The sequence below is a fragment of the Acanthochromis polyacanthus genome, chromosome 14 (genome assembly GCF_021347895.1).
Source record: "Acanthochromis polyacanthus isolate Apoly-LR-REF ecotype Palm Island chromosome 14, KAUST_Apoly_ChrSc, whole genome shotgun sequence".
In the NCBI taxonomy this organism is placed as follows: Eukaryota; Metazoa; Chordata; class Actinopteri; family Pomacentridae; genus Acanthochromis; species Acanthochromis polyacanthus.
Genome location: NC_067126.1, coordinates 12704231 through 12722396, shown reverse-complemented (window position 1 = coordinate 12722396; position 18166 = coordinate 12704231). Strand labels below are relative to the sequence as shown.

General features: G+C 40.5%; 1 protein-coding gene across 1 annotated transcript in view; it reads left to right on the top strand.

Annotated features, from left to right (window-relative positions):
- Window positions 1-884: 884 nt before the first annotated feature.
- Window positions 885-18166, top strand: part of sec22a (SEC22 homolog A, vesicle trafficking protein) — a 29498-nt gene continuing 12216 nt past the window's right edge. The window contains exons 1-3 of the mRNA XM_022209479.2: window positions 885-1020; window positions 3462-3672; window positions 12013-12176. Of these exons, the coding sequence (XP_022065171.1) occupies window positions 3491-3672; window positions 12013-12176 (346 nt within the window). The 5' untranslated portion in view covers window positions 885-1020; window positions 3462-3490. The remainder of the gene's footprint in view (window positions 1021-3461; window positions 3673-12012; window positions 12177-18166) is intronic.

Below are 18166 nucleotides of genomic sequence, written 5' to 3'. Positions count from 1 at the left end.
AAGAGCTGCATAATAATAATACTACTAATAATAACAATAATAATAATCAAAATAATAATAAGAAGAACAACAACAACAATGGGCTGCACAGTGGAGTAGTGGTTAGCACTTTTGCCTTGCAGCAAGAAGATACCTGGTTTGAGTCCCGACTTGCCCGTGATTTTTCTGCATGGAGTTTGCATGTTCTCCCTGTGCATGCGTGAGTTTTCTCCTGGTACTCTGGCTTCCTCCCACAGTCCAAAAATATGCTGAGGTTAATTGATTACTCTAAATTGCTTGTAGGTGTGAATGTGAGTGTGATTGTTTGTCTGTATATGTAGCCCTGCGACAGACTGGCGACCTGTCCAGGGTGTCCCCTGCCCTCGCCTGAGTCAGCTGTCAGCTGGGATAGCCCCCCCATTATTATGGATAATAATAATAATTGAATTCATATGGATTCACAATTAGGATCATTCATTGTTGTTTGTAGAACAGAATTACATAGAATTACAGAGAGACAAAGTAGTAAAAACCCTCAAATTGTAAATGCTACTAATGTTTTTTTTAAAAATTAATGCAAAGTAGCAGCGATAAAAAGTAAATGAGACATTAATTACTTTTTGTATTTAAAATTTTAATACGAATTTCTCTAGGGTTTTAGTATAGACTGTATATACAGTCTATGGGTTTTAGGTAAACAAAAATTTGTAAAATTCTGTCCAGATGTTAATCTGGACAGACAAAATCGGGACAGAATCAGGACAGAATACAACAGTGATGCATGTTTTATTTATTTCAAAACAGTCTGAAATTTGTGTTTAACTTAATTTATTTTAAATGTATTTTATTTTCTTTTATGTTATTTTATATTTTATTACATTTTGTGTGTGGAACCAATGAAAGCTGTCTTTACCCACAATGCACAGCGAAACAGCCACGTAAACGTGAAGAATCTGCTTCCTACCATAGAGTCTACGCTTTCTACACAGCTCCAGAGCTTCATATCACGGATGTCCACATGATGCCACACTTGTTTACCAGGTATTGAACGTCCACTTTAGTGGAGTTTGTCAGATATGTAACTTTTGTTCAGGTTTCTTTATAGTTTTGCTTTAAGCTGTAGTTATCCAGGCTAAGTCGCTAGCTGTTAGCTTCACAGTGTGATTATGCCAACGTTAGCTTGAAGGAAATGTTGCCGATTAAGCTAGTATAGCTAGCTGCTAACAGTGGCTAGCAAGCTAACATGTTCTGTAGCGAGTGTCTAAACTGGTGTTTAATGTCACAGGAAAACTTTTAGTAGCGCTACCTAATGTACCAATCAGTCTGCTGACAGAGTTTTAGCCTCACTGATATTAACAAAGCTACTCCTTCCCTAGTGACAAGCAGCTACTCAAGTTAGCATTAGCTAGCTGACTTAAACGTCTTAGTCCTGTCAATTGTCGCAACGTCTTGTCGGTGTTGTTATGTTCAGTTCCAGAGCTGCTTCTGAAGCATTGACATTTTTTTTTTAGGTTTTGCCACTAGTGCAGTGAAGACACGTCGAGACAGAACCTCCAAACACCTTCCTTAGACAGTGTTTGGAGCTGTCCATGGTTCTCAGGTGTTGGTCATCAATTAGAGCAGGTTCTCAAAAGCTTTAATTTGGGGATCATAGTTTAAAGAAACCGAAGCTCATTAATGCACAGTTAACCACTACTAAATCTAAATTAGCTTGCAACCAGTGAAAGAAGATGCATGACCTAAACTGGTATTTTAATTGGCTTTTCCCAAATAAATGAAATTATTGGAGTTTTAGTAAATCATTTCGCTTGTCATGAACCTTGTTTGACGCCTTTAGCATGTCTCACTGCAAAAGAGCAAAACATCTCTCTTTAGACATTACATTTTTTTATTCATTTATTTTTACAGAAAACCTCACCTAACATATATTCTTACTGTATTTTGAAGGTTTCTGCTAATTTCTCTCACCTCTCCGGTCTACTATTGTCATGCCATGCACAGATGTGAAATGCTTAATTGCTTTAGATTGTTTCAAAACTTGTCTCCTATGGTGATAAGAACATGATTTGATAGTGTGTCTGTCTTCTACTATGTATATTAGGGGTGTAACGGTACACATATTCGTATCAAACTGTTTGGTACAGAGGTGTACCGTGGTACGAAAATTTTAAGACTATAAATATGTACCGAACCGTGATATTTATATACCATTACACCACTAATGTATACAGATAATGAAAACACAAACTTCAGGTGCATGAACAAACCCCATGTTTGCGCCTGTCTCTGGCACATAAACACCCTTCTATACCCTAATAGCGGAGTTCCTTTGCCTTCCTTTGCTCTCCATGTGGCTGCTGTGCGGGTCTCCTAAGGTGTGCTAGTCTGGGGGGGGGCCCTATCTGCACCCACAAACCTCTCTTTTTTTCGGTTGTGGCTGGCGAAGACCTTTGATTGCCCATGTGAGATGGACTTCACAACCAAAAAAAGACCCATGACATTGGGTTGCAAGAATTATAAAACACATATATATCAACTCATAATAAATATTATAAGAAACTTTTCAAGTATATGGTCCAGCCCTAGTATCTCCTCATAAAACCCTGTTGCACTTGTTGTCTTTTCTCAGTGACAAGACAATGAGAAAGCTATTCTATGTTTATGTTTGAATTTGGCTTTGGTTTGGATTTGAAGATGATGCTTGATCGTGGAGAGCCTAAATCTGACTCCCACTGACCGTGCAAAGATGTCACTCGCATCACAGCACGGTCTCTAAGGGATCTTGAGGACCTGTCAGTCAAGCACCAAAGAAGTTGGCAGGCATTCGAAGCACATGAAGGGGACAAATGATGAAAATGTGCTGCTGAGGCAAATAAGAAGCAATATCAGTAGATGGCGATAATTAGTAGAGTCACTACAGGAGCAGTTTGAATTTGAATACATGCTTAGATCTCGTGTCAATACCATCCAAAAATGTGTCTGAACCCACAGTGGAATTGCGCTTTAGTCGTGAGTTTGAGAGCACCTGAATGTTGCACATTTGTTGCTTGGATGCTAATATAAACTGTTCAGTTTTTCACATTGGTTAGTGGGAGAATTAGCAGTACATGAGTATGCAGGCATTTTCCAGTAACCTTAATACAATAATTTAGATTATTCAGACAGCAGAAGAAACGGTATGTAAAGTCCAGTTGAGTTTTACTTGACTTGTGTAGTATGTCCTCTTGAGGGTGAAAAACAGAACACTAATGGCAAGTTGGGTCAGATTAATATGAGTATAATATCTGTTTTTAAGTGGGATTGGAATGAGAACTTAGATGACAACTTTGGATAGATTTTTTTTTTGGTCTTACTAAAAATGTAGCATCTGCAATTATTTATTAAATTGTGATTTAAAGCAGAGAAAAATATTTAGTTGCTCCATTCGGAGGTTAGAGGTGTCTCTTGACAGAATTTATTCCTTGTTTTATGTCTGTCTGCAGGCCTTCAGTGAGACTGCCACAGCTGTAAGATGTCAATGGTGTTGTTTGCCTCTGTGGTTCGGGTCGAAGACGGCCTGCCTCTCTCTGCATCCACCGACTATGAGCAGGACAAGGAGCTTCAGGAAACAAAGCGGCATCTCAAAGGTCTCTCCAAGAAACTCAGCCAGTTCCCCGACCGCTGCACTCTTAAAACTGGTCCATACAATGTCAAGTAGGTCCTCTTTTATACAGATTTGAATTACAAATGCCATTTTAAAGGAATCGGTCACAATAATTAAACAGGCATGAATGAGAATAACTGTCACGTTGGACAAATAACATTATATCCGGCATGGACTTACGGTGACGTCACGCTGAAGCCACCACACTAAAGAAAACGCTCCGTCCGTAAATATTTTATATCCTAACAAAAACAACAGAAATTGTTGGCAAAACGGCATACTTGGTATGGCATCATCTACAAGAAGCAAAGGTGCAAACAAAGGAAAAGGCACAATGGAAAAAAGCGACAATTTGAAACAGCTGACACTACCGGAGACTATGGCTAGCAGTGTCGAAGCTAACGCGACTAACAGCATGAGCAACTCCGAGAGCCAAATACTGTCCGAATTGGAGAAACTAAGACAGGAAAACAGAGATGGGCACACTCAAACCATGGTGTCATTAAGTAAGCTGGAGACAACAATGCAAGAACTGAAAAGTGACATGGTTCGGCTTGAGAAGAGAACTACGGAGGCCGAAGACCGCATTAGCAGTACCGAAGACACAACACTGAGACACGAGAGAGCCATCAGATATCTGCTGCACAGGGAGATGGACTTAACAGCCAGACAGGAGGACTTGCAAAACCGATCTCGTCGGAACAACTTAAGAATATATCGTGTTCCTGAGAACAGCGAGGGAACTGATATGATAGCCTTTGTTAAAGACCTTCTTTGAACAACCCTGCAGCTTGGCCCTGAAGTCAACTTGAAAATTGAGCGCGCCCATAGAGCGCTAGCAGCTAAACCAAAGAGCCAGGCGGCTGCCCCGCGGTCAATAATAGTCAAATTTTTGGACTTCACGGTTAAAGACATGGTTCTGCGACAAGCCTGGGGACAGAGACAGGTCCTCTACAAAGGCAATCCTATCTTTTTTGACCACGATTATTCCCCAGAGCTTCAGAAGAGGCGCTCCCAGGTGTGAGAAGCGATTAAACAACTAAAGCAAAAAAACATCAGGGCCAAATGAATCTACCCAGCGCAACTAAAAGTACTTACTGAGGAAGGAGATAAGACCTACTCCTCGCTAGCAGAGGCAACGCCGATGTTGATGGAGTTGGGAATCCATGTGCGAGTGGATGAGAGGGAGCAGATAGAGCATGAGCTTGCCTGATTCAGATGGAGCACGGTAGGAGGAAAGCGCACGAACACCGCCAGACTATCCAGCGCTGATGCCAGAGTCCTCTTTGAAGACAACGCGTAATTACTGCCTACGCCAACTACAAGCGACAAAGTTTAACCTTTAAATGTTAGGACAACATCATGATGTTCTTGTATGCTGGACGGAAGTGAAGAACTAGCGACTAAGTGAGCGTTAAAGGTACATTGGAGCCACAGCACCCGCTCTACGAGATGGATGCCTGCAGCCACACACGAACTGTGATACCTGCGGAGGACTCGTCGCCACCCGTTGTTGAGACTATCGGATTCTTTTTCTGCAAAAATGCAAGGAAATATAATCTGCTTATTTGGAAGTCCGCAGATGTTGGTACGTTCTATCTTATTCGATTTTGTATTCAGTTCTTGTTGAGATTGGCTCTTATTTACTATAATTTTGTGCATAAGATAATTTGTTTTGGGTTTGTGCTATATGCAGAGAGGAGGTTAAAATATCACAAAATGTTTGTTAATAGATGGGTAGCTTAAGTTGTATTAGTTATAATGTTAAAGGGGAACTTCGTTTTTTTTTCAACCTGGGGTCTGTTTTCATATGTCATTTCATACATGTGAGTGATGGAGAAATGAATTTTCGACATAGCTCCAGTATTTAGCCAGGCAGGCAGCTTAGCAGCTCAGCTAGCAGCTCAGCTAGCGAAAAGTATGGGGCAACTTGCTCCCCCCCGCGTCAAAGTCCGCCCGAACGTACTTTTTTCCCCACACTGACCGGCTCGGATAGTCTCAGAGTGTCCAACAACATACTAGAGATGAGAAGTGAACGAAACCCTCCGCATTACCTGGCGATCGCTCCTTGTTGTGGTCTGTATCCAAATCTCAGGACATTATAAAGCAAATTGTTCTGAAATCGCGCGCGAGCTCGCGCCATTTTGCAGACACTTAAGACCTAGAATTGTATTCAAAAACAAACTAGAGGGATGTCGGGGCTTTCTCGTGCTATGCCTATTGTAGGAAATATAGAGTTTTTGCCATCAATGTCAGATGGAGCTTTTAAAAGATGGGCAGAGGAGGGCCTGATTGTCATTAATCATTTATTTTGTGGGCAGACAATTAAGTCATTTGCACAATTACAGGAACAATTCTCTCTATCCCAGCAGCAGCTGTATAGATATTTACAGATAAGAGATTTTCTGACAAAGCATGTACAATGGGAGATGGTTAAGAGAGAACCTACAAGTATTGAAGAATATTTTGTTAGGTTGTCTGACAAACAAGTAACAACAGAAAAAATAATATCTGTAATGTATAAAAATTTGATACAGGACATGTAGGATGACACTAGTCATATTAAACACCAGTGGGAACTTGAGATGAATGTAATTATTACAGATGAGTTATGGCGAAAAATGTGTTCTCAGTGTCATAAAGGGATTAATAGCCAAAATTGGAGAGAATTTGACTGGAAAACAAAAATTTGCTTTTTTCAGACACCATTAAAGACTCATATATTTAAAAGTACCACCACAGATAAATGTTGGAGGAAATGTGGCACAGTCGGTAATCATACCCATATCTTCTGGGACTGCCCTAAAATTAAGATATTTTGGGAAAACGGAAGATAATTGAGGATATTGTAAGAACAGGTCTCCCATGGGATCCCCTTGTGTTTGTCCTTGACATTTATCCCAGTGATATACTGTGATATACAGTGATGACAGCGTAACGACCCGTTATGCTGTCATAACGGCCCGTTACACTGTCTAACGGCCCGTTACGCTCAGTTTAAAAGATTACGCTGTGATTAGGGCCGCTACGCCAGTGCATTTCAAAGATTACGCTGTTGTTATGAGAGTGTGTGGCTCCATCATGAGAGTGGGAGAGAGAGCAGCGTGTGTGTGGGAGGGAGGGGGAGAGCGAGTGAGAGAGACGGGCAGTCGGAGGAGGAGAGAAGGTGTGTAGTTGCTGAGTTGGCGGTACTGTGCGGTTCAGCCACTGTTTATAGACAATAAAGGCTGCAGTGTTCTTCGATACGGCTGGGCTCCTGTCTTTGCCTCTACGGCTGCTGAGGAAGTGAAGGGGGTTAACCCCGGGCTTCCTGACCACGGTCGGGGGCCGAACAGGAAGGGTTAACACTGTGATTAGGGCCGCTGCGCTGTTATTTTGACAGATAACGCCATGTGCGTTTGTTTTTATCAACTGGGTGCCTATCTAGGTTAATTTATGTCTCTCCACCTCAGCCGTACTTTCCTGTCGATTGACCCGTTCCCGTCTATTGCACATGTGCGCACGCGCGTTCTCGTCTATTGCGCACGCCCGTGCAGGAGGACCTGCCGTTACGCTGAAAAAAAAATCCTGGCGAGAACCCTGCTTACTGCGGATCAATGCTACATGCTCCATATCCTGTTGATGGTGGCACGGAAGATGATTACATTAAACTGGCTTAAGCCCTGCCCACCCACTGTAGCCCAATGGATACAAAAACTACAACATGTTTATTTGATGGAATGTCTAACTGCCCAACTACAACTCAAAATGGACATTTTCTCAAGATGATGGTCAGGTGTATTAAAATTTCTTAATTGAAGTGCAAGTGTATGTATGTGAATGTGTATATATGTGTGTATATATATATTTTTTTCTTTTTTCAATTTTCTTTTTTCTACTATGCTTATACCTCCTCTCTGTATTCAACTAGACATGTACCTTCAATTTGAGCCAATCTCTACATTATTTGTTGTAATATGAATTGCCTGTTGTGTTTGTTTTAAGGCAATAAAGTAAAAAAAAAACATTATATCCATGTGAAGATGATTCAAAACATTTTGCTTTCCTGTTTGCATTTCATTAATACATCTTCAATTCCATTCATTCTTTATGAACCATGGGTGCTCAGATAGTCTGCCGCTGTTTTCCTGCTTTCTTCTTGACCTTCTAACCTCTACCTTGACCTTCGTGACACAGAAAACTCCGGTTTTATGATCAACATACCTCGCTAAGTAGTATGCCTACACCTCTCAGCTGTTCTTGAAAAGTGTCCTGATATGTGTGCTAGGGCTGGACCCGAATATCTGAATATTCCTTCGCTACAGCGGTATCCAGATATTAATTTTGGTATCCGAATATTCGCCCCCCCGGGCAGAATGAATATTAGGCGTTACTGTCTTCCCTCCGCCTTCGGCCCACATCGGCTCATATTGGCTCATCCTGTCGTGTGATCACATAAACATGTACACATATGTCTATGTGATCACTCCCTCCTCCCCCCAGACGAAAATATTCGGAGCTCATCTCTTCCCTTCGCCTTCTTCCCACTTTGGCTCATCCCGCCGTGTTCGGCTCATCCATTCATGTTTGTTACCACCACCTGAATGGCCGGGTGGCTGCCGACTCTGACGTCACGCTTCACTTCGTTGCATAAACACAAGACAAGATGCTGAAGACCTCCGCTGTTTGGGAATTCTTCAGTTTAACTGAAGACAAAATGAAGGCAAAATTTGGACCCGGGAGACCAGATGAATGGATCCGAATATTCGGGCTGTCTCCGCCACAAGCCCCACCCCCCGCCCCCCGTTGGACGTTATGGAGCGGAACGAATATTCGGATATTCGTCTTTAATAGGGCCCGAATATCCGGAGGCCGGAAGCCACTATTCGGGCCAGCCCTAATGTGTGCAGGACTGCAGCTCCTACAGACACAAATGAGTTTATGGCTACATATTGGCACAACAAAACAACCTATGTGTAGTAACAGGATGAGGATAAAAAGTTTGTAAATCGGGTGACACGTCAGCAGATAGGCTACCCGTTGCATCAAAGTATCAAACATAGGCCTAAATAAATAGCTGCCTAAATGCAGGATAACAAGATATGGACTAGAACAGCTAAGAAAAGACACTCATCTTAGAAACATCACGTAGGTATGGGTACCCGTAGACAGATTATTGCATGTTGTAGAGACTGCGCTCGATTTGTTTACCCAGCTGTCCAGGAATGATATTAATAGTATTGGTTAGTATTTCGTGCGCACGTTATCAGTCTGCACGAATGGGCACAATTTATTACTGGACCGTGGACCAGTAAACAGTATTTTTTTACTGGACCGAAACAGTTTTTACTGGACTGAATATTTTATGCACAAATGTACCAAAAGTTGATGTATAATTTAATTTTAATAATTGTTATACAAATTTACTACTTTATTAATTATGTCCCAGATACAACACGATGCCATGGGCGAAGAGAAATTACCATTTTTATATAGCATAAACCATACATAATTAACTATTGGATAAAGAAAACCACTCATTTGAGATCAAAACATAAATCGTGTACTCAACCATGCTAGAAGTACTATAAATCACAGAGCAATGTGGCTGGGTCAAGCAGAGCGACCTTGTAGAAGCGAAATGAGGTGTGGTTTATTTATTTTCTGTTTATATCATGCGTTTTTATCGCGTGATATCGCTGTTCACACGAGAGCCTCTCTGAGGAGCAGCCCTCCCCATCCGGACGGCGTGCCGCTGTGCTGCGCTTGCTGTGTGCTTTGACTTTCGGAGCAAGACAGTTGCGCGGCGCGATCGCATTATGTGGAACTTCGGGGTTACAGGAAAAAAATTACACCGGACATGAGACCGGTAATGTAGTAAGTTTTACCGGACTTTTGGTACACAAATCGGATTGACCGATGGTCCAACGTCATTGGCGCACACTGCGTTATACCTATTTTGTAGCCACAAATTTGTATTTCATGTGCATGTTGTACCTAATTTTGTGCGAACAAATGAGTATTTTGTGCGAACGAATTAGTGTTTCATGCGAACAAATTAGTGTTTCGTGCAAATGAATTAGTATTTCGTGCGCACGTTATAGCTATATCGTGGCCACAATTTATTTTTTTACTATGTCAGCAGAGGGGCTCCGTATTTTTCAACTCAGATTTGGGGGGAAAAAAATCCTTCTTAATTTGAGTGATTTGACAGCTTGGTCTTCATTTGAGGTGTCCAACTGTTTTGAAAAGCACAGCTGCTGAAAAGCCTTTGAAACCCTCCCCAGCAGTGTTTATTAAGAGCTAATTAGTCTTATTACGACAGAGGGCATGCCCTTAAAAGAAACTCGACATTAGTCATCAGTGATCCGGCTATACCTTTCAACATCTTGAGCCTGCTTTTGATAAGAGTTTCTTTAATCCGTGAGAGCCTGAAGCATCTGAAGAGTGTCAATGTCAGAAGGCAGTGAAGCTCAGATGAAGCAGCAACTGTTTAAAGTCACAGGTTAATGTGTTCTGTGATATTCTTCAGTTGGCTGATGTATTAGTGTGTCATGAAAGCAAGAGGAAATTATTAAAATCATTCTGTGGGAGAATTACGGTACTCAATACGAACAAACCTGTTGGCAGATTTCATTTTTGGAACAGTTTCACATGCTTTAAAATCCCAAGTGACTTTTATCTGGGGTTTTAGGAAATACCACATCTGATAAAATTTATGGACTTTGCAGTGACCTTGGACAGACTTTACATTTTAGAATTTTTTTAACAGACACAGGCATAAACTCATTTGTGCACCATCAGGGATAACAGTTGGAACTTATCCAACTTTATTTGAGCTTTTACTCACAGTGAGATTATGATTTATTTCCTAAAAGGTTATCAGGACAGTTGGTCTGTGCATCCTGTACGGAGACTTTGAAGATAACAGGAAACAGATTTGTCCCCATGTAGGAAGTCAGACATGGTGATACAGGAGTTGAAACATTCTGAAAACTGTCATGACACCAATTTTGATTATTGTGATTAAGTTCATTGCTGTGCATGATTGCACACTTTCCTGTGTCGGAGCGATAGTACAGCCTTCGGTGTCAGATTTTTTTCTGATTATGGCTTGTTTGTTGTTTTTCTCTCCAGGCTGAAATCTAAAGCAGACAGGCTTTGAGTTAGGAATCCAAACTTTGGCATTAGTTCCTTTTAGATGCTTTGAATTTTCCATTTTCTGTGTGTTTCATTGTAAAGCACATTGTGGACTTTATATAATTTAGCTTCACTTACCTACTATAGGTATAGTATTCATTATGGATTTATGCAAAATTGACTGAGATTGATAGGCTTGTCTCCTGCATTTGCATCTGGTCTTCTCTGTTTTCTAAATACTTCACTGTTCTGTCACTTTTATTTTCCACTAAGCTCCAGATCTTAAACCATTTATTCATTATTGTTTCCCAAACACTGGTCAGGTAATTTACAATTGCCTTCTAACTTCACCGTTAGCATAGCCTTAGCCACCTCGAGAGGAGCTAATTTTCTGGTTTGTGGCAACAGCTTTTGTTTCTTGTTCAGTTTTTGCTGCATGAGAGACATTTCTGAGACCACAGAGTAACAACAGAGAGAGGAGGCTTCATCAGGCCTGAAGTAGCACATTTAATGTATCAATAATCAGTCAGCGAAATTAACGATACCCATAATTGGAAACATGCCAAATCTGAGCTATGATAATCGTCCAGGCTGATAGTCATTCTATCCCTAGTACTCATAACACTCACATCAGTAATAATTCAACCAACTTGTGAAAAAGAAGGATGTAATATTAACTGTCTTTGAACTTTCTGAGAATAATCAGCCACCACCTCTATCTGATATTTGTAAATGAGCCAATTGTTTGAATTTCTGAAGCTCCACAGCTGGTGTGACATGCTGGTATCAGATTCCCTCTCATTCCTTAGATATCATCATCACAGGATTTTTCTTTTTGTCTAGCTCCATAATAATCATCATGCCAGTCTGTTCTGTTTGTTGACATTTATGCTCCACATCCATTTAGATGTCGTCATGATAACTGGCTTTTCCCTCAGTTGTGCTCTGAGCTATTCAGATAATGTAAAAGTCTTTGTAGGCGGGGAATTTAATTTCTGCTCAGTGCATCAATTAACACCGTGAGAGCAATAGATGGTGCGTCTGCAGAAGTACACTTGAATGTGAATGTAGTTACTGTGTTTAATTAAGTGTGACAGTGTGATTTTTAAAGCAGAGATGTGCTGAAATCTTGTCTGCACTGTGTTTTGAGCAGCAAGCAGAAGAATCAGAAATGCCGTTGTGCCCCTGTGTATAGCTTGGTGTCCTAATTACACTGTACCAATGTTTCTGTCAGCAAAAATGATGTACATTAAAAGCAGTATGTGTTTCAGTTTCACAAGCTCACTGGGTGTTGGATACCTGATGGTCTGCACTGCGAACTACCCCAGTGTGCTGGCCTTCTGCTTCCTGGATGAGCTACAGAAGGAGTTTATCGTCACCTATGACACCAAACGAATCAGGAGCGCCGTGCGGCCGTACTCCTTCATTGAATTTGGTAAGCTCCCAGAGTTTTCATCAGCAAGCTATCACACAGTAAACCCTATGATGTTAGCTGTTCAGATTCAAAGGGCAGGAATGTCTTTGTTCATCAGTAAGATGGAATTAGTTTCAAAATTAGGAGACATACCAATTTCTGCTCCATCATTAAGCCCCAAAATGAATCGTATTTTAAACTTTAGACTCAGGATACGTTGCCGTGGGTTCTGCAGTTCAACAAAGTTTTGATACACCAGAGAAAACTTAACCCTTTAGGCGCCAGAGTTTTTTCAATCAAATATTCAGTTTTGATACCATTTTTTCTAAAGATTGTAACTTAAAAATGGTTGGAGATAAAGGCAAACTGTAAATGAGAAAAATCATCAGTATGACCCAAAGTTTATGATGGGAGTAAATTCACTCATCTAATATTATGACGTCACCAGGCGACGGACATATGGATTACATAACTTTATTGATGTTTATCGATCAAAATGGCATTGTTTGGCTCAGAATTTGTCAGATCCCTGTCTCTATGGAGTAAGATTACTGTCAAAAGTATTCATCCACGATTCTAACCATTCGTATTCGTAATGTTAAACATTTGTATGTTAATAAAAAATTTGTACACAAAATTCTGCTGTCATATGCATGAGTTTGATAAATTAAGGGTTAGGATTGTTTTTACGAGTATGAACCTAAAAGTTGTGAGTGCAACTCTAATTTCTACGACTACGAAGTCTTCCCTGTGAGGACGAATTCAAGTTTATGGGTACGAGTAGAAAAATACTGGAATGACGTCACATAAGTCACAGGGGAAGGTAATCGAACACCGATTGCTCCAAACGCGCATGCGCCATTTATAAAGAGTAGACGCCGAGTGGACCCGGTGGACCTACCGGGGCAGGTGACGCCTCACAGGTCAAGTAAATAACACATCCAACTTCTTGTAATTTATTTATTTCATGAAACTGTACTGTTTTAATTGATATACAGTTTATGGACGAAAGACGGTACTGCTTAGCTTGCACGCTAACGAGCCGGGCCGGTGACACATTAGCCGCCTTCTAATGCTAGGAGGCTAATGAGAAGGCTAAGGAGGCTTAATAACAAAACAAACATAATTTGAGATTATGAATCGTGGCAATTGGCATATGAATCAGCCCATTGTACAGCCTAAATTGCTGTAAATTAAGTCCAGTTTTAGTTCTTTGCAAACTCAGACACGTGCATTAGTTTAGTTTACAATGAATCTGGCGGAGTTCGGTAAAGTTGGAAAGATATTCACAGATTCGGACTTCCGGCATCAATAACTCATGAGATATATGTTGTCAAAACATGAACGATGCCTCTTTCAAATTGTTGTAAGGTAGACAATGTAACAGCGAAACGAGACACTACATATTTATTGTATAACTTTACTCTTGTACCCTGTAGAGCCACTAAAATCACTGGAGCCATGAATCGGCTGCGGCTGGTCATACTACAACTCTTTGTTTGGTGCTAAATGAAAAATTGAATTTTAAGGATTTTTTATGATTATTTTATGAGTATTAAAATTCAGTAACTTCACTCTTACACACTGTACAGTCACCAAAATCACTGGAGCCATCAATTGTCTCCTGCTGGTCATACTACAACTCTTGCTTTGGCGCTACATGAAAAATCTGAATTTTAAGGAATTTGTATATTTGTATGCCATTTTTCCTGTGTGTTATATAAAATATACCACATACATGAAGAAAAGTGCCATTTTAATACTCATAAAATAATCATACAAAACATAAAAATTTCTTAAAATTCAGATTTTTAATTTAGCGCCAAAGCAAGAGTTGTAGTTTGACCAGCAAGAGCCGATTCATGGCTCCAGTGATTCTGGTGGCTCTACAGTGAAGTTATTGAATATATGTGTAGTGTCTCTTTTCGCTGTTGCAGCGGTTTTGCTATTTGCAGACGGTCCCTGTTCACTCGTTGCACCACCGGCTGCTCATAGACGCCAATGTTATTTCTGTAGCTTGAAAGACAGCGACTTTTGATAAAATTAGCCTTGTAGCACATTGTCTACCTTACAACAATTTGAAAGAGGCATCGTTCATGTTTTGACAACATATATCTCATGAGTTATTGATGCCGGAAGTCCGAATCTGTGAATATCTTTCCAACTTTACCGAACTCCGCCACGATTCATAATCTCAAATTATGTTTGTTTTGTTATTAAGCCTCCTTAGCCTTCTCATTAGCCTCCTTGCATTTGAAGGCTAATGTGTCACCGGCCCGGCTCGTTAGCGTGCAAGCTAAGCAGTACTGTCTTTCGTCCATAAACTGTATATCAATTAAAACAGTACAGTTTCATGAAATAAATAAATTACAAGAAGTTGGATGTGTTATTTACTTGACCTGTGAGGCGTCACCTGCCCCGGTAGGTCCACCGGGTCCACCCGGCGTCTACTCTTTATAAATGGCGCATGCGCGTTTGGAGCAATCGGTGTTCGATTACCTTCCCCTGTGACCTGTGTGACGTCATTCCAGTATTTTTCTACTCGTACCCATAAACTTGAATTCGTCCTCACAGGGAAGACTTCGTTGTCGTAGAAATTAGAGTTGCACTCACAACTTTTAGGTTCATACTCGAAAAAACAATCCTAACCCTTAATTTATCAAACTCATGCATATGACAGCAGAATTTTGTGTACAAGTTTTTTATTAACATACAAATGTTTAACATTACGAATATGAATGGTTAGAATTGTGGATGAATACTTTTGACAGTAATCTTACTCCATATGTCTCCACGATACCCAACAGGCTTATCAAAATGTCTGATCCACTTGTGATACTCTTCCTCATCTGTCAAGCAAACCCAGCCATCATCATCATCGTCATTTACGATGGGGCCGTGAACGCTACTGCAGCCTCCACCATTATTATCAGTGCGTTTTCTCCCATGTCTGCTGCTATTTCCGCAGTTTTTTTTAAACCCCCGCTATCCCCCTCATCATTAGCGGTGTTTTGACCACTCCAGCTACACCCACCACGTCCCCTCCTGCCACTCCGGACCCCGTGAAGCAAAGCATCGGCTCCACTATGTGCTGCTTGTGGACTGTCATGGCGCACCGACCCGTTGCCATTACGCACAGACGCAGCGTCACTTTCGCTCTCACTGGACGACTGAACATCTTTATCGGAGGGTGAATATTATGGAGTAAGATTACTGTCAAAAGTATTCATCCACGATTCTAACCATTCGTATTCGTAATGTTAAACATTTGTATGTTAATAAAAAACTTGTACACAAAATTCTGCTGTCATATGCATGAGTTTGATAAATTAAGGGTTAGGATTGTTTTTACGAGTATGAACCTAAAAGTTGTGAGTGCAACTCTAATTTCTACGACTACGAAGTCTTCCCTGTGAGGACGAATTCAAGTTTATGGGTACGAGTAGAAAAATACTGGAATGACGTCACACAGGTCACAGGGGAAGGTAATCGAACACCGATTGCTCCAAACGCGCATGCGCCATTTTTAAAGAGTAGACGCCGGGTGGACCCGGTGGATTTACCGGGGCAGGTGACGCCTCACAGGTCAAGTAAATAGCACATCCAACTTCTTGTAATTTATTTATTTCATGAAACTGTACTGTTTTAATTGATATACAGTTTATGGACGAAAGACGGTACTGCTTAGCTTGCACGCTAACGAGCCGGGCCGGTGACACATTAGCCTTCTAATACAAGGAGGCTAATGAGGAGGCTAAGGAGGCTTAATAACAAAACAAACATAATTTGAGATTATGAATCGTGGCAATTGGCGGATGAATCAGCCTAAATTACTGTAAATTAAGTCCAATTTTAGTTCTTTGCAAACTCAGACACGTGCATTAGTTTAGTTTACAATGAATCTGGCGGAGTTCGGTAAAGTTGGAAAGATATTCACAGATTCGGACTTCCGACATCAATAACTCATGAGATATATGTTGTCAAAACATGAACGATGCCTCTTTCAAATCGTTGTAAGGTAGACAATGTGCTACAAGGCCAGTTTTATCAAAAGTCGCTGTATTTCAAGCTACAGAAATAACATTGGCGTCTATGAGCAGCCGGCGGTGGTGCAACGAGTGAACAGGGACCGTCTGCAAATAGCAAAACCGCTGCAACAGCGAAAAGAGACACTACACATATATTCAATAACTTCACTGTAGAGCCACCAAAATCACTGGAGCCATGAATGGGCTCTTGCTGGTCAAACTACAACTCTTGCTTTGGCGCTAAATTAAAAATCTGAATTTTAAGGAATTTTAATGTTTTGTATGACTATTTTATGAGTATTAAAATGGCATTTTTCTTCATGTATGTGGTATATTTTATATAACACACAGGAAAAATGGCATAAGGGCATAGTGTACTTGCTGTGACCTGTGCTGGTCAGACCGTCAGGTTTATTACCTCCAAGTATTGTCTGTACAGTCCTTAACTAGAAAAATATTACTCTCAGTTTAACATTATGGTATAAATGAATCAATTGACACTGAAACCTTGCAATAAAGTGTCTTATCGTCTTTCTTCTCAATCATCAGTACTTGAGGTGACAGTCTAAACAGTTTGTTTGGTATATTGGCGTTATCTGATACTCTCTTTGGTAAGGATTGTAAATTCCATTACTATACAGAATTATGTGTTTGGACAAACAAGTACATTATGCCCTTATGCCATTTTTCCTGTGTGTTATATAAAATATACCACATACATGAAGAAAAGTGCCTTTTTAATACTCATAAAATAATCATACAAAACATAAAAATTCCTTAAAATTCAGATTTTTAATTTAGCACCAAACAAAGAGTTGTAGTATGACCAGCAGGAGACAATTGATGGCTCCAGTGATTTTGGTGATTGTACAGTGTGTAAGAGTGAAGTTATTGAATTTTATTACTAATAAAATGATAATTATAAAAAAATACAAATTCCTTAAAATTCAGATTTTTCATTTAGCGCCAAAGCAAGAGTTGTAGTATGACCAGCAGGAGACAATTGATGGCTCCAGTGATTTTGGTGACTGTACAGTGTGTAAGAGTGAAGTTACTGAATTTTAATACTCATAAAATAATCATAAAAAATCCTTAAAATTCAATTTTTCATTTAGCACCAAACAAAGAGTTGTAGTATGACCAGCCGCAGCCGATTCATGGCTCCAGTGATTTTAGTGGCTCTACAGGGTACAAGAGTAAAGTTATTGAATAAATGTGTAGTGTCTCTTTTCGCTGTTGCAGCGGTTTTGCTATTTGCAGACGGTCCCTGTTCACTCGTTGCACCGCCGGCTGCTCATAGACGCCAGTGTTATTTCTGTAGCTTGAAAGACAGCGACTTTTGATAAAATTGGCCTTGTAGCACATTGTCTACCTTACAACGATTTGAAAGAGGCATCGTTCATGTTTTGACAACATATATCTCATGAGTTATTGATGCCGGAAGTCCGAATCTGTGAATATCTTTCCAACTTTACCGAACTCCGCCAGATTCATTGTAAACTAAACTAATGCACGTGTCTGAGTTTGCAAAGAACTAAAACTGGACTTAATTTACAGCAATTTAGGCTGTACAATGGGCTGATTCATATGCCAATTGCCACGATTCATAATCTCAAATTATGTTTGTTTTGTTATTAAGCCTCCTTAGCCTCCTCATTAGCCTCCTTGTATTAGAAGGCTAATGTGTCACCGGCCCGGCTCGTTAGCGTGCAAGCTAAGCAGTACCGTCTTTCGTCCATAAACTGTACATCAATTAAAACAGTACAGTTTCATGAAATAAATAAATTACAAGAAGTTGGATGTGTTATTTACTTGACCTGTGAGGCGTCCCTGCCCCGGTAGGTCCACCGGGTCCACCCGGCGTCTACGCTTTATAAATGGCGCATGCGCGTTTGGAGCAATCGGTGTTCGATTACCTTCTCCTGTGACCTGTGTGACGTCATTCCAGTGTTTTTCTACTCGTACCCATAAACTTGAATTCGC